At 42.7% G+C, this 26,917-nt stretch overlaps 2 protein-coding genes across 2 annotated transcripts; one reads left to right on the top strand and one right to left on the bottom strand.

Moving 5' to 3' along the window:
* Nucleotides 1-1,109: 1,109 nt before the first annotated feature.
* Nucleotides 1,110-18,740, bottom strand: lpcat1 (lysophosphatidylcholine acyltransferase 1). Its single transcript, XM_077008474.1, has 14 exons — nucleotides 18,417-18,740; nucleotides 12,431-12,570; nucleotides 10,053-10,267; nucleotides 9,224-9,336; nucleotides 8,720-8,780; nucleotides 7,437-7,495; nucleotides 6,363-6,397; nucleotides 6,147-6,201; nucleotides 5,931-6,013; nucleotides 5,448-5,573; nucleotides 3,607-3,760; nucleotides 3,363-3,455; nucleotides 2,858-2,999; nucleotides 1,110-2,560 (listed from the first exon to the last, which is right to left on the bottom strand). The coding sequence occupies exons 1-14, from the start codon at nucleotides 18,534-18,536 to the stop codon at nucleotides 2,388-2,390; spliced, it is 1,569 nt and encodes a 522-aa protein (XP_076864589.1). The 5' UTR covers nucleotides 18,537-18,740; the 3' UTR covers nucleotides 1,110-2,387.
* On the top strand, nucleotides 16,508-25,650 carry ndufs6 (NADH:ubiquinone oxidoreductase subunit S6). Its single transcript, XM_077008476.1, has 5 exons — nucleotides 16,508-16,536; nucleotides 24,140-24,341; nucleotides 24,847-24,900; nucleotides 25,034-25,156; nucleotides 25,477-25,650. The coding sequence occupies exons 1-5, from the start codon at nucleotides 16,523-16,525 to the stop codon at nucleotides 25,543-25,545; spliced, it is 462 nt and encodes a 153-aa protein (XP_076864591.1). The 5' UTR covers nucleotides 16,508-16,522; the 3' UTR covers nucleotides 25,546-25,650.
* Nucleotides 25,651-26,917: the final 1,267 nt, after the last annotated feature.

The raw sequence follows: 26,917 nt of genomic DNA, 5'->3' as shown, positions 1-26,917 counted from the left end.
AATATCATATCCAACGAAACCACCTACTATTGGCAAAAAGCAATATTCCAAATGAGATTTTAATTTGGATAATCTTTTGAACTTTAATAGAGGCAGAGCCAGTGGGCATATTGGGATTTCTACATCATTATTAAACAAAAGTGACACAAAACCATCAATTCTCAGTCCATGACAGATAAACGCTTTCCACTGCACAAATAATATTAGTTCTGCCTACTGACACCAGCTCTTATCTCCATATTGGTTTATTGGGTTCACGCTGCTGTCAGGTGCTGGGAGATTTGACAGAAATGTTTGCATATATGAATAGCTGCGCACGTATATGCGTGCACAGATCCAGGGGTGCACCCTCAGGCGTAGTGAGCAAGACAAGCCCGTTGCTTCAGCTTAATGAAACTCTCCCTACTCATCAGACAGGCTGTGGCTTATTATATATGGAGACGGACAGCTAGATGGGATGAAAGTGGAGCTCACAAATATCCTAAATCCATACTCCTCGTCATTGTCACGTTAACGCCCGACAGACGTATGGATCTCTCTCCGGGGTTTAGAACAGATGAGCTCCAACCAGGTGTCGAACGCCGGGGGGCTTGACCTTAGTTCGACCAAAGAGCAGCAGAGAAACTGTGAGGCATTTGAAATGTCCACGGTTAGTGTGTCAGTGAAACGGATTACTTTCCAGAATTAAGTGTAGGCACTTATCTCCGTATAAAACGTCATGTTATTTAAAAAACATCATGCACGTAAATGGTAAGTCCAAAGTACGACAAAGGAAACGACTTTATCCCGATGCCTGAACACTCGTCTCCTTGTCTACTCGATGACAGAATGTGTTTCTCCCAGAATGCCAAAGTCCTACAATGTGAAGAGCAACATCATTTCAGTCACTTCTGGAAGTAGCTCGGCATGTTGAGCGGTTTGGTCCAGATGTGTGCCAACTCCTGATCCCTGCACGCACTCTCAGATGATGTCATTATCTATTAACAGCCCTAACACAGGTGGCAAAATGCTCCAATTCCAAGAAGCCAAGAACCAGTCCGCAGTCTATTTTTACACACGGCGATGATGTAATGCTTTTCTCAGCAGCCACATGGTGGTGGGGGGGGGGGGTAGTAGTAGATTGTAGCTGGTTTTCAAGTACCCTAGCGCCACCCTTTGGGGGTGTATGGAAGTCTTTATGTTAAATAATTATAACAAAGAGGCATTGTGTGTTTACATTAAGAGTCTGTGAATTACTGAACGCGAGAGACAGAGAGAGAGAACACTACAAAATTTAAAAACAGGTTGGAAAAGAAAAAATGAGAATTGTCTGAACAATTCTTTAGTCTCAGACTGCATACTCATAGATAATGCAGCAAGAGGGCACAATATGTAGTCGGTGGACACTGGTTTGTAATGGTTGCTTTGAACTCGGCTGTAATGGCAAGCTAGCCAAGCTCTGGGCATTACAAGAATTCTCTCCCAATGACATTCAAGGACACTTGTTAGCTGGACATAAACCCACCAGGGAGACCCCACAACAACCTGCAGTGGAAGAAACGTTCAAATCTATTTCAATAAGCCTCAGGACTGCAGGACACTAGCCAAACCAGTGACCTAAATTAAAAAGACGCAGAGCTGATCACTAGCAATAAACAGCTAATTCACCCCCCCCCCCCCCCCCCCCCACACACACACACACGTTATAAACAGGCAAATGCCACATCCAATTACATTATTTAACTATCAAAATAGTAATATATGTGATGACACAATCAACAACAAAAACATCTTACTGTAATAAAACAAAAACAAATGCCCCCAATAAACATCCCATACTCCCCACAACTTAGTGCAGTATGCCCTCTCCTGGCAGAGAAGGGTACTGCTTCTCTAAACTCCTGGGAGTTGTTCATTTTCATTGTTTTTATGAATGAAAACACAGACCATGTGCTCGAACGTACTGCTACCTACATTGAACTGTGGTTTTCCCGTTAGTAAATATCCTGTATTTTTCTTTGTACAGTTAATATTGCAAGAATCATACGTCTTATCCTGTCTGGGAAGAAAATATACCAAGACTCGCATCATATTTAAAATAAGGCAAGGTGATAACTTATGTTATGTGAGTGCAGGTTAAGGCTGGAGAGATGCACAGTGTTAACTACAGTTTGTTCAACAAAACGCAGGAGTTGAAACACTTAAGATTCAGTCACCATTCTGACAACCTGCATAGTGATTAGCCAAGATAATATAAAAATATATAAAGAGAGTATAAAAATAAGTAAAACAAGCAGAATATTAGCAATCCCTCAAAAATTACACTGAAATTTGCAAACATTCTCACTGTTTCACATTTATCACTCCAGCTCAATCACACACCAGCCTCCATCCACACAGAGGTGCTCTCAGTCCTGTTTCTTGCTGTGTGCAGGGTTGGCCGTGTTTGGGTCCTGAGGAAGGAGGTCAGGCCCGGAGCTGTGGTTCTGGGCTCCCAGGCTTCCAGTGGGGCTCGGCTTTTGCACACAGCAAAACAACTCCAAGAAGTTGGGACAGCTCTCCAGGAACTCGCGAAAATCATCTGACACAGTGATACAAGATAGTTCCAAAGCACAGTACCAGTACAGTTAACTTCACTTGACACCTTTAAGAAAGATTCTATCTAAAATAAACCACATTAGAAGATTAATGGATTATATCTAAGAAAAAACAAATTAGAAGATTAATGGATTATATCTAAGATTAACCAAATTAGAAGATCAATGGCTAACCCTTCCTAAAGTACAGTAAACTAAAATATATGCAATAAAAATATGAATCAACCAAACAGATGTCCCAATAACTGTACTGAATGCACAGAGTGGAAAAACACACTTACTAAACGTGATCTTTCCTTTGTTTCCCGTATCAGTGGCTCTAAAGACATCACATACAGTGAGGTCTGACACACCGAGAGCTGTTTTCAGGATGACGGCTAGCTCGTGTTCAACAATGCATCCGTCCTCTTCAGCTTCAAACATCTGGAACAATACAGACGTTGTCCTAGAGGCAAGGTCCTTAAAACGCATGATAACATCACATCTGCATGAAAAAGCTCCATCTGTTTAACCTGTCATCATGGTCTTTAATGGACTCCAATGATTGTTGTGAGGTTAGAATGTGTCAAACAAAATAATTATATGTATATGTTGGCGTCCAATTAGGCGAGTGTGTGTGGCCGGGCAATGTTTTACATTTGTGCAGGAAGGTGCGTGTGTGTGTGTGTGTGTGTGTGTGTGTGTGTGTGTGTGTGTGTGTGTGTGTGTGTGTGTGTGTGTGTGTGTGAGTGCATGCATGCATGCATGCATGGTGCGTGCACTCGCACGACCTGAGAGTATCCTCACCCTGAAGGCAAGCTGAAGAGTCTCCAGATGTTGAAAGGGTCTGCAGATGATAGACAGGGCGATGACAAACTCTCTCACGTCCATCTGACCATGCTGGAGAAATCACCGTTGAACGGTTATGCCATAGTGCAGCAGCCAGAACCCATTTAACACAGAAAACCATGTTTCTAAGAGTCTTTTCAACTTTTCAACTTTGGCTTTCACTTTCTCCATGAACCTCTATAAAGAAGCCAGTGCACTCTACCTCCTCGAAGAGGGCAAAGACGTCCTGCAGTGTCTGCGTCACAGGGAGGCGCAGGAACTCGGCCACGCCCTCCAGGCTCCGCCCATGTCCGCACAGCTCACGGGCTCTGCACGCCATTTCCTCAAGGACCTGATCGGAGGCTCCTGGCTTCAGACTGCAAGACAGAGCAGTCACTTCCATTAGAGTACTTACCAAATATGGTGTCCTAATTACCAATCATAAGATCAAGGACGTCGTTCTCTGGAAATAGGCCGACTAGGTGAAACCAGTTGAAAGCTATGGTCTCACCTAATCTATGTTCTAAGGTTTAAGACAACTGAACATGTGGGTTTTTTTTTTTTTTTTTTTTTTTTTACAAGAGAGAGAATATGCAAGAAGGAAAGATTCCTTCTGAACAGCATAGGTGGTGGTGTGCTGATCTGGCAATGTTACTGTGCTTCCTAAACTGAACAGCCAAAAGACAACCAGCCAGGAACAAGTGGTCAGAAAGGGGTGAGAGTAGATGCATACCAAAATACACAGACAGCACCAACCCAACAGCCCAGCGCCTACCCAACAATCTAGCTATTACCCAACAGACCAGCAACAATGCAACAGCATGAAGGAATCTACAATATTTTACACTAATGACTTATCACTGACACCAATGATAAGTCATTTTGTAAGCATTTATGAAAGAGCCCGTGAGCTCATAACTTCAGAACCCACTGTCCTCTCTCACTAGAGGGAGCTCTTTTCCACTCTTAGAGTCCTTTCCACCGTAGATCATCCATCATCCATCTATAAACCATCGACAGCTTTTAATCCCAGCCGTGTGTGTGCTTGACGGCCCTCAGAGGGATGAGGCACGGTGCTGGGGCCTGGAGACCCACTCAGCTCTCTCAGCGTCCATCATTCAACACTCACAGGCCCTGGAGGCCGGCCAGCTGCCTCACTGTGGTTAACATCCGTCCCCACCAGGGTTCTCCACAGCCCTAAAGTTCTCCAGCAGGACCTCCTCTGCACGGCCAATTTTGGATCATAAAACATTCGGGGCTTGGGATGCAGTTTTAATAAAGCAGTGGAATAAAAGCTGGTTCTGTGTTGTGTGTTTCAGCATGACTGATTATGCAGTATGTTCATCAGTTACCAGTACGAAGGTGGTTTAATCAACCAATCAGGAACACTGTGGGTCAGCATGCTGTGTGTTCATGATTGAAGTCAACTAACTAAAGTACTAGATGTGTAGATGTGTAACGCTACAGTACAATACGGGCATAATGACTGCAAAGTCTGGCATCCGATCCTACAGAAGAGCAATCAAACAGCACATCTTTACTGATTTATTCTGGATTCATCCCAAGTTGTTCCCCAGTGTCGTACCCACAAGTCCAGGACAGGCAAGCCAAACACGTGTTTTCTCTCAGACACACGGGGCCAGCCACTGTAACACAGTAGGCTATTACAAAGCTTTAAACCAGGTGCCAAATCCAGAAGCTATGAACAAAACGTTCTGCTGAGTGGAGAAAATGAAATATTGTAATAAATAATACTATTGGTTAACAATTTATTACATTGAAAACTCCTTATTTTTGCTGTTATGATCATGAATATATATAATTTTGATGCTACCATATCATATCAAATCAAACCTTGACCTCTGTGTATCGCTACACACCTTTAAAATGTGCAATCAAAGTTGATCAAAGATGGCAAGACTAGGTTTGAGGAAAACCCTAACGATGCTCGATCTTACTTTTATATCAGTATGACCACCCTGTCTCTCACGGAATGTTTCATCATCTCTCTGAAGGACACAGATACGTTTGGACAGATGCCCAAGTGTCTCCTGCGGTACTCACCCAAGCAAACGCACCAGCCGGGAAAACTCCAGCAGACAGGTGTGGCTGGGCAGAGCCAGGGGGCCGCGCACCATGGTCAGCCGGCAGTCCTCAAACGAGTAGTCTGTGATGGGCAGGCCCAGAGCCCTGAGACCGACACGGGCACGACGGTTAGCAGGAACAACCGATAAACCCCTCTGGGACCGTTAATACTGGTCCCACGTGATCTGATTTAACAGTCTGTACATTTACACCGTTTCAACAACTTGGTGCAGTATAAACAGACTGCAAGTTTAATGACTATAAATTGAGCACATATGCTGTGGTTTACTAGATTCAACGGACACCCGTGCACAGACAGCCGTCTTGTACAGACTGACAATATAGAGATTTCAGATATACATTTCAGGAAGCAGAACTTGAACTACAATTTTCATCTATAATCATAACCACAAGCCCATGTCCTGTCCTGGCTTATGCGGGACGCTTGCGGGGGACACTGACTTGGCCATGATGTGCCTCACATTGCTGGCATACAGAGCAGGGTCCCTCTTCTCCTCTGTGGAGGGTGTGTAGGTGGGGAGATACTGAACACATGCAAACAATGCTCATTATTTTGTTTATTTTGTGTTCAATCAGAATCAGATGTCTCATAACATTTTAAATACAGAGGCTAAAATGTGTTGTGTAAAGTCCAGACCACTTTAAGTGAGTTCTTACCTCTATTTCTATAGAATTATGAAGCTGACACAGGGTGAGCCATAAAACCTTAAACCTGAAAGACAGACAGAAATTACCAAAGAGAAGAGGAGAGGGGAGGAGAGGAGAGGGGAGGAGAGGAGAGGGGAGGAGAGGGGAGAAGGTGAGAGAAGAATAGAGGAGAGGGAGGAGGGGAGGAGAAGAGAGGAGAGGAGAGGTGACGAGAACAGGACTCACGCGCCAGGCCCCTGCCATGTCCATGATACTGTGTCCTACCAGTTGGAGAGAAGACAAACCAGTTAGTGCTTCAGTGGACACATCAATGTCCACAAAATACAACATTACCACAATGGTAAAAAGTCAAAAAAGGCCATTCAGAATTTTCCATATCTACAGCATCAGAAGTGCTTTATGACCTTCTAATACTTCAGTTTTGACTTCTCTACGCCCTGATATAAAACACACCATAGAGTGCTATCAGAGTGCTTGTGTTTCTTCCACGTTTTCTAAGGGTCAATTAAATACAACCCAAGCAAAGCACTTTCATTATTAATAAGAGAGGGAGAAACCTAGAGATTATAACCCATAGTACAACACAACACTACAGTATTAAAGACATTATAACCCATAGTACAACACAACACTACAGTATTAAAGACATTATAACCCATAGTACAACACAACACTACAGTATTAAAGACATTATAACCCATAGTACAACACAACACTACAGTATTAAAGACATTATAACCCATAGTACAACACAACACTACAGTATTAAAGACATTATAACCCATAGTACAACACAACACTACAGTATTAAAGACATTATAACCCATAGTACAACACAACACTACAGTATTAAAGACATTATAACCCATAGTACAACACAACACTACAGTATTAAAGACATTATAACCCATAGTACAACACAACACTACAGTATTAAAGACATTATAACCCATAGTACAACACAACACTACAGTATTAAAGACATTATAACCCATAGTACAACACAACACTACAGTATTAAAGACATTATAACCCATAGTACAACACAACACTACAGTATTAAAGACATTATAACCCATAGTACAACACAACACTACAGTATTAAAGACATTATAACCCATAGTAAAACACAACACTACAGTATTAAAGACATTATAACCCATAGTACAACACAACACTACAGTATTAAAGATGTATTAAAGATGTACCATTGTAAAGGCTCCAGTGAGTTGGGCAGTGTGAACAGTGTTTGTGACGTGCAGGAGAATTTCAGAGGTTGCCTTGAAAAGCTTTTCTTACCATTTCATTACGATAGCGCAAAACTACCGGCTGCACTGGGACCCCTGGGATGAACGCCCCTAACGGAGATAGAGAGGTCAGCACGAGCTGACCCTGTCCAGCAAACGTACATCAACTCAATAGTAATAGTACCCTGCTAAAACAGTATAGCGCTGGTGTGTTAGACAGCAGCTGAGGTTGACAGGGTTAGGTTCAGGTTAGAGGAGGTTCGGGTCAGAGGGGGTTCAGATAAGAGGAACTGTCAGGGATTAGACCAGCAACCACCTTCTCCATTTCCCTGCCCTCCAGTGTAAGAGTGACAACAGAAAGTTGCATCCACATAGTAACATAATACTGTGTGTGTGTGTGTGTGTGTGTGTGTGTGTGTGTGTAAGAGGAAGTGAGTGAGCAGGTATGGGTGGTTGAGACTTAAGTGACTATATTTACTATTCAGAAAAGTACATAACACTGTCAATAACAAATATAAAATCGTACACAATAAAAACACATTGTGGTAGAGATTCACAATGTGTTCTAAGAGATACTTAGAACACATTGTGGTCTAAGTATATATATATATATATATATATATATAGACATACAGAGTAAGTGTGTGTACGTGTGTGTGTATGTGTGCAGGCGTGTGTGTGCGTAAAAATCTATCCATCAAAACTGCTTGATCAAGTATTCTCCTCCCACCCTATACCATCATGTGCTTTATGTGTATTTCTGCACGGCGGAGCAAAAGCCCGATGCAGCAGCTGTGTGGTGCAGCCCCACTACACTCCTACTCTACTGTGAGGACTACAGGAGGTTTAGAGCTCAACACGCGGTCCAGCGAGGGGACACAGCGCGTCCTGGGGGTGGAGAATGGGAGGATTAGGACCAGGGAGGCAGCACAATACGAGGGTAGAGGGGGAGATTAGCGGGTCTCAACACGGGCAGACAGGGCTCACAGGGAGGGCAACACCCGTCGGATGTGTGGACCGGAGAGGTCCGCGGGAGGTGAAGAAAGAGGAATACACACAGACATACTCGGACGCGCACACACACACACACACACACACACACACACACACACACACACACACACACACACGCCCACTGATATACACACACACACACGGAAAGAGAGATAAGACTGTTAAGTCAGCAAAAATCTGTGATGGAGAGAGAAGGAGGGAGGGGTGGAAAGAGAGAGAGAGAGAGAGAGAGAGAGAGAGAGAGAGAGAGAGAGAAAGAGAGAGAGAGAGAGAGAGAGAGATAGCAGGCAAGAGAAAGCAAGATGAGAAGGAAATACATACCAGGCTTGAATGAAATGAGGCAGGATCTGTTTGTGCAGGTTCCCTCTGGAAACACCATTATCTAAACCCAACAGTGAGAATCTTTTACACCAGCCAGTAACACACATGAGATCAACAGGAGGTTTACTGTCAACACCGACAGGCTCATATGGTCACTATTTCAATATCAAGTAATCTACGCTTCAGAAACCATAACTCTTCTTTTGACTATTTTTCTAGAATGAAGCCCAGAGGTCAAGTACACATGCAAAAATAAGAAAGAAAGAAACAAACACAGACATTTATATACGTCTTCATAGTGTATTTAGAATGACTTTAGTTAAAAATATACAGGAGTTACAGTTATCACTGTTATCACTGGTCAGAAGGACCAGAGTTAAGTCCAAAATGGAGTTTATGAAGTCTAGACTGCTGTGCACATGCATGTCTACTTGCATACATGTGAATGAGCACATCTGTAGGCATGTGTGTCAAAACATATGTGTGTGTGTGTGTGTGTGTTACCTGAGGCCACTCTCCTGCAGAGCTGGCTCTGCGTTTGATCTCCTCCACAGTCTTCCTGCGGGAGTCCTGGTCCGAGCGGGACACGAACACGGGACGGATGAACTTAATCAGGGCTTCATGACAACATTCAGCGGCAAGGAGACAAGAAGTAAACAAACAAACAAACAAACAGAGACACTCCCTTAAGTCAGAGGTAATCCCATGGCAAGCACAGCTCATTAAAATTCCATAGTAGAACCATACAGGTTCTCCAAGGTTTCACTATAATCTGCATTGCGTTTCATTGCATTTTGCATGTGCTTATGAGGATCTTCTCCAAACGCTCAGCCGCAATTAACAGAGCCAGATCCTGCCTGAGCACTGCACGCACAGACACACACACACACACAGACACACACACACACACACACACACACACACACACACACACACACACACACACACACACTTATACACATAATTAATCTACAGGAAATAAGGACAGCCATGTTGAGTCTCAATAGGTATATCCAACTCCCCCATCTTAGCTCATGTTGAACAGTTTGTTGGTTTAATCCCACTACAGGCCTCTGGTGTATCGTGCAGACACAGCATACAAAATTAGACTTGGACAACATTTGTTGACTTTGTTTGTTTTTTAGCAGCACACGTGAGCTGCTCTTATCATTGGCCAAACGGTTCTGGTTACCATAACATTTGTCTCTCCCCGATATACACCGACTGCTTTCTCCGCAACACCATAACTGTACTGCACGGTTCAGCATAATCCCAACTCACGGCATCACTCATTTATACACCGTTTAGAAAAACCCAGCGAGGCCCAACTCACTGCCCCACACAGGAATGTCCTTGCTCTCCGCCTTCATCACTACGGAGGCCATCGTCATGGTGACAGGGATGGAGTCGAAGTAGGAGGAGTGAGGTGCCACGGTGAGGATGGGCGCCTCAGTGGGCGGAGCCAGTCTGCCTTTCACCGCAATCCAATGGAAGCCAGCGAAAAACCACATGGCCCTCATGAGGGACCTCAGGGCCAGTTTCGCCAGCCTATGGGGGTGAGTAAGAAGAACATCACTGCAGGACAACCTCCATGTTGGAGGACAAGCTGTAGCTAAAAGAGACGTGAAGGTGACATTCTCCCTGCGTCCAAGACTAAATTTAATGTCAAGGCCTTAATGTTGTGTGTATGCAATTAACTTTGTGTTCTTACTCTGTGCTGACACAGCTGCGGTTGAAATGTTTCAAGGGTTAACACACTGTATACAGGCACGCTCATGCAGGCATTCATGCACACACTCAAACACATTTCACAGACATAGACAATATACGCACTCTCATACACTTGTGTTCCAAATTATTGCATATATTAGTAATATTTTCTCAGATTTTCCAAAATTACCTATATGAATTGCAGTCATTGTAATTTTCCAGTCATCAACTATTAGAGTACAATTGAAAGGTTTTTGAACCAACTGCCAATATTAAAATCAAATAAAACACTCAAAATGCATGTTCCAAGTTATTATGCACAGCAGTTTTCATTTTTATAAAGAACAAAAAAATTGTTATTTGTGAAATTATAGCATTAGCAGGTTATTACAACAACAACAGTTTTCAAGTCAAAACTTTCTTCTAAGTGATGTAACATTTGCACATAGGACCCCTTGTTGGAAAGGAGCTTCTGAACTCTCTGGTTTTGGATGGTATCTGCTTCTGTTGTTTTGCATGAGGACAGAATACCCTCCCAGAGCTGTTGCTTAGATGTGAACGTCCTCTCACCATCATAGACACTCATTTTGATGATGCTCCAGAGGTTCTCAATGGGGTTGAGGTCAGGGGAGCATGGGGGCCACACCATACGTTTGTCCCCTTTTATGTCCATAGCAGCCAGAGATGTAAATGTGTTCTTTGCAGCATGAGACGGTGCATCATCATGCATGAAAATTATCTTGCTGTGGAACGACCGGTCCTTCTTCTTGATCCATGGCAGGAAGTGCTGTTTGAGAAACTCCACATACATTATGGAGGTCATCTTTACACCTTCAGATATCCTAAAGGGGCCGACAATCCCTCTCCCCATCAATCCAGCCCAAAACATTACTCCACCTCCTCCTTGTTGGGGCTGTTGCCTTGTTTGCATGGGGTGTCCATCAACCAGCCATCCTCACTCCATCCATCTGGACCATCGAACAATGCACGGCACTCATCGGTGAACAACACCGTTTTGAAGTCAGTCTTCAGGTATTGTTTGGCCCACTGGAGCCGTTTCTGCTTGTGTGCAGTGGAGAGAGGAGGTCGACAGGCTTACGCACAGCTGCAAACCTCTGAAGAACCTGCATCTTGTTGTTCAGGGGACGTTGGAGGCACCAGCAGCTTCAAAAACTTGTGTGCTGCTATGACGAGGCATTTTTGCAGCTGCTCTTTTAACCTGACGTAATTGCCTGTTGGAAAGAGTCCACAATTTTCCCTTATCAGCACGCACACGTGTGCTCTGAATCAGCTACATACTTCTTGATTGTGCGATGATCACGATGAAGTGTCTTGGCAATGTTGATTGTAGTCATGCCTTGACCTAAACACTCCACAATTTGTTGCTTCTCAGCAGACGACACATCCTTTTTCTTTCCCATTTTGGCTGAAAATGTAGGCTGCTTTATAACGTGGGACAGCCTTCTTAAGTAGTCTTGCCTTTAATTGGACACACCTGCCAAACTAATTAGCACAGGTGTCTGAAATTGCTTTCAGTGATATAAAGAGCCCTGACACACATCACCATCAACGGGTTTAACTGACAAACAAAAAAATTCTTAAACACTTTTTGCATAATAATTGGGAACACAGTTTAGAAACATGTGCACCCTCAAACATGTGCACCCTCGTAGAAACATGTTCAAATGTGCTTACACTCTACTATAGTGCATGCACATGAAACTATGTGAACTCACAAACACATGGGAAACACATAAAAACACACACACACACACACACACACACACACACACAGTGATCCCCTCCATAAGCCATTAAGTCGTGGCAGAGAGGAGGCTGGTGTGAATTCACGTTAGAAGATATACCGGTATTTAATTTATGTCTGCAGCACCACAGACAAACATACATGCAAACCACAGATGTGTGGCACAAGGCCCTGGATGTGAAATACCGGAGCGGAGCTCTATGCTAGGCACAAGCCCCCCAGAGTGTTGCACTCACCACCTCCACCAGGAGAGCGGCTCCACCGTGTGCTCAGACCAGCCCTGGGTCCCCACAAAGGTGAAGGGCCACGCCAGCAGCATCATGAAGACGGCGAAGAGCAGACGCACCGGAAAGAGGCTCACGGTCATCACCGCCACCTGCTCGAAGGCAAAGAGAGTAAACGCACCCACCGGGCATCAATCAAACGTGGAGGCCATACCAGCACTGTGACATGTTGGTCAATAGCTCTTTACCCCTCTGCAGCCCTGTAGTGCAATGTTACACTCCCTCCAGTGCAGTGCCATATTTCAGTCACAAACAGACAGCAGAGCACCTGCTCGGAGTCGCTCGTTGCGAGGACAAACAGGAAAGCCGTGAGCCATGACAGAAATGTGCATTGACGATGAATTTCATTTTCCTAAGCTGCATAAGGCACTCGGCGAATCCTTCCATGGTTAGGAGAAACTAAGCCAGTGACATTAGCATTTAGATAGCACTGAACTGGTCCGAATCCAGTTACCCAAAGGTATGGGAGAGCTGAGATCATCGGCACGGTCACAGAGAACGCCGAAACAGCAATGTTCTCCAAGTCCTTCTGAGATGAGCGTTGTGATCCTGCTGAATATCTTCTGCAAGAGGAAGATCATCGTTCTCCCATGGTCCAAGTCCTCACAGAGCTCTGGAGCACTTAGCCTGTAGCCAATCAGCTCCGAGCTTAAGGACTAAACACGTATATTTCCCTTAAAGCCAAACTACATAAACAGATTTGGTGTTCATAAAGCTACGTAAGCTGAGGCTTCATAACAAGTAATGTGAAAATGCAATGCAAGTTATAATTATCCAACACTTGAAATATGTCATTCTGTGTCTAATGAATGAGTATAATATACATGTTTCACTTTTTCAGTGGAATTACTGAAATAACTGGTACTCCCAAGGCTTGGAGCCTAAGAGATTACTCTGACTAGAGGTGCTATCCGTTCAGTCTTAATAAGAGTCTCTCTCTCTCTCTCTCTCTCTCTCTCTCTCTCTCTCTCTCTCTCTCTCTCTCTCTCTCTCTCTCTCTCTCTCTCTCTCTCTCTCTCTCTCTCTCTCTCTCTCTCTCTCTCTCTCTTCTACCCTCTCACTCTTACCCTTTCTCCTATGCTTCACAGAGAAGACAAAAAAAGTTCAACTGAACCTGAGGTGAACTTTAATCATACAAAAATCATTCATGCATTCACTGCCGAGCAGAAAATGTCATTAAAATCCACTTCCAAAGAATTTCAGGAAAGTTCTTTTCTGTTCTAGGATTGTAACTCTGGTCACTATGCAAAATGAGGTAATATACTAACCCAAGGGGATAATATACTGAAATACACTTCCTAATGACCGAAATACTTTCCTTATAAATAATTTTTTATTTTGCAGGGAGAAATCACAGGTTTATATTGTTAGGAATTAGGATCTGCTAGGAATTACTAGGATCTACTGCTAGGATCTACTGCTGGGATCTACTGCTGGGATCTACTGCTGGGATCTACTGTAAGGGACTTTGGAAGAACCAGCGTGGTAATCAATATAGTGCAAGTGTATGATCATTGTATTCAGAAGCAATCACAAGGACACCTCACGCCCTCTGATGAGTTTTCACACCCAGTCACTCAAAAGCTGGCCACCTGGAGTTTTTGAGTTATTATTTCATCTTTCTAACATGATTCACGTTGCTGTAAACACCCCCATTATCACAATCACATCGTCACATAATCAGGAATTCAACAAAACTACAGACCACAGGTTTTGCAAGATGGCCCTCATGCACATTATGACTGACATGGGATACAGTGCTGATTTTGCTTTGAGGCTCCAGCCCGACTCTACATCAATGGAGAGATTTCAAACTCAAATCTGAAGTCCAGTTTCAAATTCATTCAGAAGCAACTTTATTTCCTGAGTACATTAAGGAGAGCAAACTTGCCCCAGTAAGTTGACTGCTCGGTGGCCCATAAGAAGGCTCAAGTGTTCAAATCAGTCCAGGGGACCATGCACACACACCTGCACTAAAGGATAGACCTACAGCACCCGGGGTTTTGGACTTTCTACTGTGCTACAGCATCATAGAGACAGCTCTGCTCAACTCCTCACCATCTCACCATACTGCTGTCTGAGAAGCATCACAGGTTGACCCCACCACCCCCCCCCCCCACTGGCATCCCAGCTACAAGAGTAAAACAGAGTACAGAACAACATGCAATAATTACAGTTCACTGTGTACAAAACTAATGTGCAGTTTGCACAATCTGATCATCACCACAAACCAGCATGTGTAAGACTTTGTGTTTTTGTAAAGATCTGTAAATTTGTAATCATATTTTTATATGATTTTAATAATTACTGAATTTCCCATTCGTGGGATCAATAAAGGTTTATCTTATCTTATCTAATCATATCTATTTTTTATAATCAGATTCTTTCTTTATTATTACTACTGCTAATATTTCATTATGTAATGTGTGCCATCAGGCACTGCACATCTCATTATGTTCCACTGCTGTGCAATGACAACAACACATTTTAATGTCTGCTCGTCACTAGAACCAGGTTCACTGCGTAGCTGCTCATCCTGTCAGAATAGGAGTCCATAAGCGCAGACATGTGCACTCACACATGCACTCATAATGGCTGTTAAATATTTAAGCTGCATTCGAGTACACACTTCCAAATTCCAAGAACTCAGAGTTACAAGACTTAAATTAATGGAACAAATATTTAACTACTTATTTAAGACTTAAATAACAACATATTTAGGAACATCAAAAGGTAGTTTTAACCATACCAAAAGTGTTTGAACATTTGTAAACAGCAAGATACTTGGATACAATGTCTAAAACCCATTAAATACTTTGGAATTTGGCTTTGTTGGGAAGGCTAGCTCTGAACAGCTATGCAGCATTGAGAAATGCATTTGTCAGAAACAAGAAACTCATAGATAATCATTTCCTGATGAGCTATCCAAGCAAACAGCCCAACTGGATTGATGGCATTAGCCAAGAGTAACATAATCCACAGGTTTTGCCACAGCTAATGCCTGAGCAGAATCAGCATCTTGCCGTTATGTGTGCAAGCACCAAAAACCTTGTTAGTCCAGAGATTTATAAACCAATAAAGCGGGTCACGTGTCAGCAAGGGGGCGTGGTTAACTGTGAATGTGTTTCTGATGCCCTGCCAATGTGTCCATCAGGACGAGCTGTGCACCGTGGAGGGGCGGGGCTTCTTTAGAGGGGCTTCTTTAATTATTCATGAGGAGCTGCTGTCAACACCTGCAGCCTCTCCAGACAGCATGATTAAAGTATCAGGGGGCAGCAGCAATGGCTCCCTTGGGGAGGGCAGAAACGGAAGGGAGGGATGAGGGTGTAGGAAATACCAGCCTGGAAATCCACACAGGGAAGAAGGTGGAGACCGAAAACAGGCACCAGAATATTCACCAAGAAAGTAGAGAAACCATGCCAGTTGGATTCATCACGTGGTCTCACAAATAGACCCTTTTTGACAGGTCGATGTGGATGTGAAGGTAGCGGAACTAATTCCTATACCTGCTCTGCCTTTCAGTCCCCACAGGAAATCCCTGGGTAAATACCCCTAACTCTGTCTCCAGGGTCCCATCCAGCAGGCCCTTCACTGTGGAGTCCCATCTACCAGAAGGCCCTTCTATGCGGGGTCCGTTGCACCCCTGGCCCCTCCCCTGACCCCTCCCCCAACACCCCTGGCCCCTCCCCCAATGCCTCCCCCAACACCCTTGGCCCCTCCCCTGACTCCTTATTCTCCATCTGCTCCCCAGCTACAGAAGGGGATGCCTGCTATTTATGCAGCTCAACTACAAGAGGCCAAATCTCACCTCCAACCTGCTACACACTAGATGAGGGAAAAATAGATAAACACACACACACACACACACACACACACACACTGAAAGTCACTGAATGTAAAATACTGTATGGGGCGATGATATCGGACCAGTGGTGAACATTTCTACATTACAGTGCTAGGTCACAGGAAGACCGTCGGCCCAGGACAACCCGTAAGGACGTCAGCAGGATGAACACAGCAGGAACGAATGAATATCAATGAAGGATGTTATCCTGGAGGTATGTAAACAAACCCTGCAAGGCTCAACAGCTCTGACTGATAAGAATCTAAACGACAGAGAGTTTAATCTGCGGAATATCCATGGAGACAACTCTGTCTCTCCATGTTCCCAACCTGATCCGCTGGTTTTACTGAAGCAAAAGCATTGAAATTGCATGAAATCCCACAGCTGGTCCTCAGTGTAATTCAGCTGCATAATTCAGCTTCTCCATCATTTATAGTCAAAAACAGATGCAAACGTGCCACAGAATTATATCTTCTGGGCATTATTTTCTTAATAAGTAATTGGAGAGGAACTGGTATGAGAAGCAGTGTAATATTTCAATGACTATAATAACAATAAGAAATCACATAGACTTACATCAACAAGCATAATTACAAATGATGATAAATCGTGTTGAATAATTCATACGCTTTGCATTGTGAAGTCAAAGTCTGGACAGTGCCGTTTCTATCATTTACCTCTTTACTCGTTAAAAATGTGCCGGTTCATATATTATGTCCTCATAACTGTTGTATTAAGCAATTACTGATAAGGTGCCAAAGCTGACATCTACACCAATAAAATTGATTGCACGGATACATCTGCACTTAATACTAAATGATGAAATGTGTTTATTCTTGTCTAATCTTGTCCATCATCATCCAAGGTCCTTAATAATAAAACATACATGCTTCAAAGTGCACATACATGCAGAAATTCACTGTCCCTGTTGAACAGTGAGATGGATAATACTGTACAGAGTTGGTTTATCTGTTTTGCTTATGTATTCCTTCAGTAGACCAGAGTCATCTAAAACAACCAACAGAACCAGGTTATTTGGGTATAAACAAGCCTTCAACAACAATTGCTGCAAAGGTCTAAAAACCAAGCCTTCAGGTTAACACCTCCCTGCACATCTGGGTTCATTGATCTAACACCCAAACATTTCTGCTCCTGTCCCGAGTCGCTGGTCAGAGTGCAGGGACGCTATTTCAGGTTAGCTTATCTTTATAGCAGCCTCCCACATACATGCCGAAGAATACCGCAATGGACATGCCATGCTTGTCACAGCATGTAGAATCTACACCTAGTGAGCAAGGTGATCTAGACACACAGGTATTGGAGCGCTGCTACAACTGTGGTAGAAGTTGTTTCCCTGGGCTCACCACAAGCCCTTTAACACCTTCTACAATCTCAGGGTGCTCGACTCTGGTTGTAATGGATCACTTACACAGAGTTTTTACCAACAGTCTATCATAGTGCTTCCAATCTGAAGACTATGGGCACATCCCAAGGGAAGAAATAAATACATAAATAATTCACACTGTAAAACTACAGGAAAGGTGATTATGGGGAATTAATGAACGGCTATAAACAGTTTGTGTTGTTGTTATGGTAACGCAATCAGACAGACCTAAACGGTACCAGTGTTATGAGTTTGATTACGGTTTGATGACGGTGTGAATATGCAAGTAATCCCAGATAAAAGCATCTACTAAACGTTGTATGTGTAAATTGGTTATTTACAGGTCAAGCACAATGACAAAGTACTGCAAGAAATGTAAAATCTGCCTATAAAATGACCACTCATTAGTATGATGGATGTGTGTACTATGCATTGGAGTTATAACTTGCTAACTTGGAGGCAGAGCAGAGCTTTGGTTCAGGTCGTATCTGCTTTGAGGAAGAAACTTAAATCGCAAAAATGTGCATTGGTTTTCTTGTCTTGTTTATTCCTGGTGCACCGCCCTCCCACCCCGTTGGTAGATGTGCTCTAATATTATATACATTACAAAACCCATGCTCATGCACTCAAAGCAAGACCACCAACTATTAAAAGTTGAAATAAATAAACGCACAGGCGCTTCTCGGAAATAAAAGTTCGTGTTTGATTACCTTGAGTTTTTGAAGAGGAGTTAATCGCACCTCATGAATAAAAGGGTTTGTCATTTCTGTCGAGATGTGGGAATCCTCCCCATTGACCGTCGACAGTCGTTTTCTGTTTGTAAACTTCATTCGTGTCAAATCAGGGTGAATTAAAACTAACTGAAAGTAATAATTTAAAATGCACTGATTTGGCCAAGCCTTCCTAAATCAGCTCTGTGATCACTTTGATCCAGCGGCCATCTGCGTTTACACACACGGAGCATGCGCGATGAGGTCCTTTTCTAAACACTTCGGAGCTGTGTGTCCCCGCTCAGGTCGTTTATTTAACCTACTAACCTCATTTAAAATGGGAGATAGCAGAGGTGGGACCAAGTCAGTGTTTTGCAAGTCTCAAGTAAGTCCAAGTCTTTATACCTCAAGTACCGAGTCAAGTCTCAAGCAAAGACACTCAAGTCAAGTCAAGTCTCGAGTCAAGACAGGCAATAATCAAGTCAAGTCCCAAGTCTGAAACTTGGAATTTCAAGTCCTTTCGAGTCTTTTTTTTTTTTTTTTACCAATGTTGCAGGTATATTTTAAATGTAAATAATAGACATGCGTTCTTTTTTAAATCTGTATTCTCCTCAAATCTTGATAAAACATGTGCAACTGAAAACACGAAGTATAAAAAAAAATTAAAATTACACCTCTTTATTGCACAGTTCAATTTGTTAAACTTAGCTGCAAAAATATTCATACTTTAAACTACAATTTTCCAGAAATAAATATTCTGTGAAAAAGTCATAAGTAGAACTCCATGTTCAAATAAAAAGTGCTGATATTTTCACAGTACAATACAAAGAACCATAACAGCATTTTCCCTCTCTTCTCTTATCTGGTTTATTGGAGAACATGTGTGAGTGACACAAGACAAACAAATATAAGAACTGAACAATTAACAGGAATCTGCAACTTTAGACATTTCAGTAAACTATTCTGCATTGCATTTGCTGGCCAAAAGTCTGTATGTCATTTGTGCACGATGAATGATGTCCCCATAGCTGAAAACTCGCTCCACTTTTGTCAATATATTTTTTTCTCGACGTAGATGTCTTCAAATACACAATCCATGCTGAGATAGAACTGGATATTATGATGGTGACAGAGAGAGGCTCTCTTCCCCGAGTTCAGATACAGAACCCAGGGTTGCCAACTCTCACGCATTGAGCGTGAGACACACGCATTTGACCGTCTTCACACGCTCTCACGCAACACATCCGAATATCTCACGCCGGAAAAAAATCTAGTTTATTTACCTCTGATCCACATCTATGATTCAATGAGTTACTAGTTCGCTCTGGCACCAACCACTGGCGATCGATCGATCGCGATATAATACTTAATTTGTGTCCATTTTACACCCCGCCCGGTAAAAAATTTACGTTCGCCAACCCCCCATTTGATTGGTTGTGCTGCAGCCCATGCACACACACACGTACAGAGTGTGGAAAAGCAGAGGACTGGTCTGCGTCAGAAGGACGGAAATTAAATTATTGGGGCGCACTTTATAAATATTAATATGCGTTTTAAAATTTAGATTTGGGGTAAAAAAAAATCAAGTCTTTGCAAGTAAACAGGTTCAAGTCCAATTCAAGTCCCAAGTTATTGGTGTAAAAGTCCAAGTCAAGTCTAAGTCTCTGAATATTTTTTCAAGTCAAGTCAAAAGTCTTAATATTAATGACTCGAGTCTGACTCGAGTCCAAGTCATGTGACTCGAGTCCCCACCTCTGGGAGATAGTCATTATGTCGACCCCGAAAAGTACTACGCAATAAAGGGTCTCGTTAAAGTCAGCTCGTCGTCCTACCTGTCACCTGGCTGATAGTTACCACACAACCACCACAAGATGGCGACGTAGTTCTATTGAAGAAGGAAATTACATGACAATTTACGGGCAACAAAATGTTTCTCCTTTATGAACAATCCTATGAAAAAGACTACGCAACTTACAGTTTGGTGTCTTGTTTGTTTGTTAAAATAACACCAATACCAGTGAACATAACAACACTTTTTTTATTCGACATCACATTATAGCCTATCTGATCTCTGTGAAATGGTTCGTACGGCTACTCTGTTTAATTCTTAAGGAAGGCTCTGTATGTTTATATATAGTTTTCCTTTAGCACTTTCAGTAATCCTGTTCACTAAGATTATACGATTTTCAGAGAACATGAACAGTACATTCTTGCAGGTTGTCAAGTCTGCCTAATGGCCAGAACAGGGAAGTGTACAGACTATATTATGTGCACAGACACAATTAGGTCTACAGACTGTACTTTACAGCTGAAATATGTGTTTCCTGTACAGGTGTTGGTCATAAAATTAGAATAGCCTACCATAAAAAAGTTTATTTCTTTCAGTAATTCCATTCAAACAGTGAAACGTGTATATTATGCTCAGAGGCGGTCTTTGCATAGAGGCGTGGCTAGGCAACTGCCTTGGGCCCCTCCCACTGCAGCCCACTGTAGGGGCCCCCCAGACTAGCTAACTTATTTCTCACATATTAATGTTGATGGGCCCCCTAGCTAAATTCGCCTTGAGCCCCCAAATTGCTAAGTCGCCACTGATTATGCTCATTCATTATACACAGACTGATGTTTCAAGTGTTTTATTTTAAATTTGATTATAACCGACAACTAATTAAAACCCCAAATTCAGTATCTTACAATTGGGATATTACTTAAGACCATAGGATATTACTTAAGATTTTTAGAAATGTTGGTCCACTGAAAAGAATGAACATGAAAACTGAGCATGTACAGCCCTTAATACTAAGTTGGGGATCCTTTTGCCTGAATTACTGCAGCATTGAGGCGTGACATGGAGTCCATCAGTCTGTGGCTCTGCTCAGGTGTTATGAGAGCCCAGGTTGCTCTGATAGTGACCTTCATCTCTTCTGCGTTGTTGAGTCTGGTGTATTGCATCTTCCTCTTCACAATACCCCATATATTTTCTGTGTTTTCTTGGACCTCAGAAAACACAGTGGACACCAACACCAGCAGATGACATGACACCCCAAACCATCACTGATTTACAGGTGGAAGTTTTACACTGGACCTCAAGCAACAGGGATTCTGTGCCTCTCCTCTCTTCCTCCAGACTCTTGGGCCTTGATTTCCAAAGGAAACGCAAAATGTATTTTCACCAGAGAACGTAATTTTGGACCTCTCAACAGCAAGCCAGTCCTGTTTGTCTGTGTGAATCTCCTCCACATTTTGAATGGGTTTTATTTCACAACCCTCTCCAGGGTGCGGTTATCACTATTGCTTGTTCACTTTTTTTACCACATCTTTCCCTTCCCTTCACCTCAGACACAGAGCTTGATTGTGTAGACTACAGAACTAGACTGAGAGACCATTTAAAGGCCTCTGCAGGTGTTTTGAGTTCATTATAGTGTGGTACCAGGTGTCTTCAACATTGAACCTTTTTACAATATTCTAATTTTCCTAGATACTGAATTTGGGGTTTTCATTAGTTGTCAGCTTTAATAATCAAATTAAAAGTATTAAACACTTGAAATATATCAGTCTGTGTGTAGCGAATGAATATAATATACAAGTTTTAATATACACTTTTTGATTGGAACTACTGAATGAAACTTTTTCATGATATTATAATTATATGAACTGCACCTGTACTTGGTGTGAGAAAGAGAGAAAGAAAAGTTCTAATTGAGCAGACACACAGATAAGGGAGTCAACAGAATATCAGTGTTCTAACTGAGGGTCACAGACAGTGATTCACAAATTCCTTTACAGCTGGTACATCCTTTTCTATGTCATGAAAACATGCTTCTTATAATACACCTGTAAATCTCTCTGTAAAACATCTTTTATAGTTAGTTAAATTATAGATGAGCACAAACATGTAAGCAGAAGAATGGAAAAATAAAATGAGATGGAGTAGTTTTGTTCTACTGCTTCTATAGACTCACCTGGCATAAAAAAAAGATTTCTCCACTGTAGCTGGCTAAAACGCAGTAGTTTTAGCATGCTGGCGTATAAATGTTTGTATTCCTTCAACGGGGATGACTCGTCTTTGCATGTCTAAAGCAACTCTAATTTGCTTCATACAAATATGTAATGTGTAAACAGGTAACAACCCACATTTAGACTCATTATCAGTTCATTATCCCTTAAAAGCTGCATGGTAGAACCAGGTACAGGTGAGTTTCCAGAGGGATACGGTCATAAGAACATCGCTTGCATCAGAAAAGACCAGGTTGCCCTACCAAACACGGAAGATCCACCCTGGACACATACAAGAACCGCAGAGGTCGTACAGAGAAAAGAAGGTCCGCACATCTGAACATTTAAACGCACGTCTTTATTAATACCGGAAACACAGTGGGAAGAGCAGAGAGGTCACCCACCAAATTCACCCTTGCCGCTGTTTGTGTCGTGGGTGGGTCTTGCAATAAACGAACAGTCGCCCGCGACGGCGAACGAAAAAGCAGTCTTTGCACCGCCTCTTCACCGCGCTTTTCGTCTTCATGCCCACCGAAGGCTGCGTGCCCAGGAGCTGCGGGCAGTGCCCGTGTAAGAGGGGGCGGACCGGGCCGGTCGGGTCTCGCGCCAGGATCCAGGGTAGCCGGCTGCATCGAGTCACCGCTGTGGCGAAGCTGGCAACGCAGCGCTGTGCACCTGCCGCTGTGAACGAGCTGCTGGCCGCACACCTGGCCATGTGGGACAGCTGGCGAGTCACGGAACCGACCAGACGCGGGAGGAACAGCGACGCCATGGCGCCACCACCTGTCCAAGGAATGAAACAACACCATCATAGTGATGAGATGGAAACATGACAGCAGCTTTATCAAAGACGTAAACGCTGCAGCAGAGAAATGACTGTAAACCCAATGGCCATCTGGAAGACCGCAGACTTTGTATCGGTACCATGAGCTACAATTTTTTTATGTATTAATTCTAATAACAATTGCTTAAAGATTAACAAATCAACACATCTGCAGGAAAGCAATGGCTGTGGGTTTATCAAGATTTTTTGTATCAAGATTCTCCTATTGGAATCAGGCTTCTGAGTTTAATCTACTGGATCTCTGCAGATTCCAGACATAAATACCTTTTTGCAAAGGAATGTGAGAGGATAATAACACCTCAAAACATGTAGCTGGGTGAACTCATCCGTTGATGGTTCAGTGGGACTCTGATGACTGCACATTATATACTGCCCCAGTTATATTACCTAAGGCTTAGCCAACTTAGCTAGCTAGCTAACGTGGATGGCCAGTTTGCTACGTTGTCTCCAGCAACCCTAACCCGTAGATTTAAGAGAGACACTCTCACATACCTGTAACGAAACTGCAAACTGAGACGAGCACTGAACAGATCTACTGTTGATCACATTTACACGTTTATATGCATGTTTCCACGCGCGAGCGCGACATATACCCAACACTTCCGGTGACTTTGAGGGGAGTCGCGTCTTCTCCTTCTACGACTGTCTTCGTGTGTGATATCTGTGTGTGTCTCGTCCTAGCGCCACCTACCGGTCATTCATAAGATCTGCATTTGGATCTTCCTCTCGTTGTCTTTTTGATGCCCTTTCCCTATAATTATCTGAAACAAACGAATATAAAAAGTATAAAATAAACAACAATATATAAAAATAAACTACAATATATAAAAAAAAAAAAAATAGTCGAATATAAAACAGAGTGTTAAATATTCTCGTCGGCCTCCAGGGGTCAGCACAACTTCATTACGGACCTGAAAAGACTCGAAGGGGAAGGACGTGTAAACATGGCGGCCGCCCTTCCCAAGATCTTGTCCTTCGGTAAAACTACGAGGACTCTGCTGAGGACGTTACGGGTGTCTGGGGCTCCAGCTCAGGAGTACAGTGTCCCAGTGTCCAGCTACGGGGAAAAGGTCACCCACACCGGACAGGTAGCGTCAGTTCTCGTTATTAATCCTTCATTTAAAGACCAACTAAGCTCGCTGGGTAGATCTAGCTGGACGAGAAACTGTTGGTTGAGTTCATTATTAATCTTTAATCCGTTTTCAGTATTGTAAATATTATCCACATGAAACTGTTCAAGCATATGTAATCCACCATGTGTCTCAGGTGCAGTTTTGAGCAGAATAGTTTTTCAGTCTTTCAGTTAATTTGGTATAAGTTGTTTTTCATGTCTTGAAGGACACTTCATGGTAAATGGCCTTAATGTAAAGCTGACATTCTGTTAATTAATAAGTCCTTTCATTACAACTACTATTCAAAACTAAAATACCAGAGATATTTTCTAGCTACTTACAGACTGTTACTGATGTGCAGTAGGCCTAATCATCCCTGTGAGAGAGAAACCCACACATCTGCATTGAATGTAGTGGCATGTAGAAATTGTGACCAGGTGAAGGAAAATGTATGCCGATGGACTGCTTGCTGTGGTTGCAGGTTTATGATGAAAATGATGTGAGAAGAGCAAGATTTGTGGGCAGACAAAAAGAGGTAAATGTTTTTGTAAACGTTAAGGGAGATGCATTCATCTTACTTTGTAATTACAATTATTTTTAAAAACCTCTGAATCAGTGAATGCCATGTCTGTTATTCTGAAACTGCTTCGTGATCTGCCGTTGGACAGGTTAACGAGAACTTTGCAATAAAGTTGGTAGCGGAGGAGCCAGTGACACATTTAGAAGCGAGGGTGGTGTCTTGTGATGGGGGCGGAGGAGCTCTAGGCCACCCTAAGGTCTACATCAACTTGGTAATTGAGAAGCCCTCTTCATGCTTGTCTTTTCAGTAGTTAACCTGATGGAGCAGGTGGAGCTGAAGCTAAATAAATATTAGACCAATATAAAGTTGCTCTGCATAAGAGTGTCTGTCAAATGCTGTAAATGTAATGTAAGTCAGAGCTACGTTTGTTGCGTTTAATAAGGGCCAGTTAGATTGAAGTGATTGGCTTCTGTACATTTAATTTGCTCACATTTTTTGTAAGTGAATGAAGTTAGTTTAGACTCTGAGCTGCAGGAGATACACTGTTGTAACACGGTGTGTTACATTAACCTGTATTCTTCTAACACACAGGACAAAGTGACCAAAGTGGGCACCTGTGGTTACTGTGGACGGCAGTTTCAGCAAAAACACCATCACTGACAAATTGGCCCTCTTCTCCCTGTGTAGTCTGCTGATTATAAATTATTCCCTTTTGAAAATTGTCATGTTTTTCTGCTAAATAAAATCTTACATCTGCAAAGACGATGGCATGATTAACAAAGTCCCTGTATTTTATACTTCTTTTTTTTTTTGGGGGATGGTTTATTAGGGTCTAAACTAACCTGCATAATATTGGGCCGGGGAAGGAAACCCACACAGATACAGGGAGAATACAGGAATCCACCTACACAGACACAACAATACAAGACTCGAGCACCACGAGGCAAACGCACTACCCACCAATGCTGTACGGGTCTAAAACGTGTGCTAGAATTGATTCATGAACTTACTTTGAAAGTTCAGCACGTTCCTCCAGTTCAACATGTTCCTCCATATTACAGAAGGAGTAGTTTCTTATTACAGCTTCAAAAAAGCCTTGTTCATTTCAATACTACATACAAATCTGACATGTATTGGTAAGGCTCCCTAATGCTTTCATATAAAGCCTGTTCATCTGGGTGTGACGTATGTAAGTGGATGCATGCACATTATTTAAAAGTGCAGTCTCACATCTGCTCACCTGGAGCTATGTATCCCTCCGCCACGGTGTCAGATGGAGCAGGAAGCTGCTGCTTGCTAACTGCACCCAAGTCTCTGAATAAGTAGATATACTGTATATTTATTAGTAGTCAGAGCCCTGTCACAGGTTGGGGCTAGACTTCTCACACCCATGGGTAGCGGGTGTGTTGAGTTGCAGGCAGCATTGCGGATTATGAATGTTAAAATAGTCCCTTGCGAGTTTTTGTGGAAGCACACGGATGCCTGGTGGTTTATTATCTGACTGTGGAAGATAATAGAACCTTAGCAGCAGAACCACACATGTTGAGTGCCATATGTTAGGTGTCATCTGGGTCATGATGTCAAAATATGAACAGCATCATGAGGAGGACTGTTTAATTACCAGTTCTAATTGAACCAGGAAATGTATTAGTTGAATCATGGATCAAGTACCTGTTGTTATTCTTGCTAGCAGAGGTGGACATTGTATTGATTCCACTCATTTTACCTGGCACTCATTAGAAAATCTAACAAGCTTGAATAAAATTCTGGGAAGGAGTTTAACTTTCTTTTTGGAATGTCCACCTCTGCTTGTTAGAGAACAGCAAGTTGTTAAAAAAAGTACTTGAACACTTGAGGTTGATCCTGAAATTTCACCCGAAAGCCAAATATCCCTAACTTTTTGTGAGTAATGTGTGTGTGTGTGTGTGTGTGTGTATCATGATCAAAATCTCACAGCCATGTGGTTCCGCTACTAAGGTTCTACTCTTCAACCGCCAGATGGCGCTATTTGTCTTTCCAGAAGACGTCTTCA

The sequence above is a fragment of the Brachyhypopomus gauderio genome, chromosome 6, assembly GCF_052324685.1.
Source record: "Brachyhypopomus gauderio isolate BG-103 chromosome 6, BGAUD_0.2, whole genome shotgun sequence".
In the NCBI taxonomy this organism is placed as follows: domain Eukaryota; kingdom Metazoa; phylum Chordata; class Actinopteri; order Gymnotiformes; family Hypopomidae; genus Brachyhypopomus; species Brachyhypopomus gauderio.
Note: the sequence above shows the minus strand (reverse complement) of the source record. Positions and strands in the feature narration are given on the sequence as shown.

Bases quoted from the DNA above. Each gene is read 5' to 3' on its own strand.
- lpcat1 (XM_077008474.1), bottom strand. From the start codon at position 18,536: ATGAAGTTTACAAACAGAAAACGACTGTCGACGGTCAATGGGGAGGAT. The intron at 12,571-18,416 runs GTAATCAAACAC...GCCTTCGAGCAG, and splicing joins CTCCTCTTCAAAAACTCAAG to GTGGCGGTGATGACCGTGAG. The intron at 8,781-9,223 runs GTAACACACACA...TGTTGGGTTTAG, and splicing joins CTGCAGGAGAGTGGCCTCAG to ATAATGGTGTTTCCAGAGGG.
- ndufs6 (XM_077008476.1), top strand. The intron at 24,342-24,846 runs GTAGCGTCAGTT...CTGTGGTTGCAG, and splicing joins AGGTCACCCACACCGGACAG to GTTTATGATGAAAATGATGT. The intron at 24,901-25,033 runs GTAAATGTTTTT...GCCGTTGGACAG, and splicing joins TTGTGGGCAGACAAAAAGAG to GTTAACGAGAACTTTGCAAT.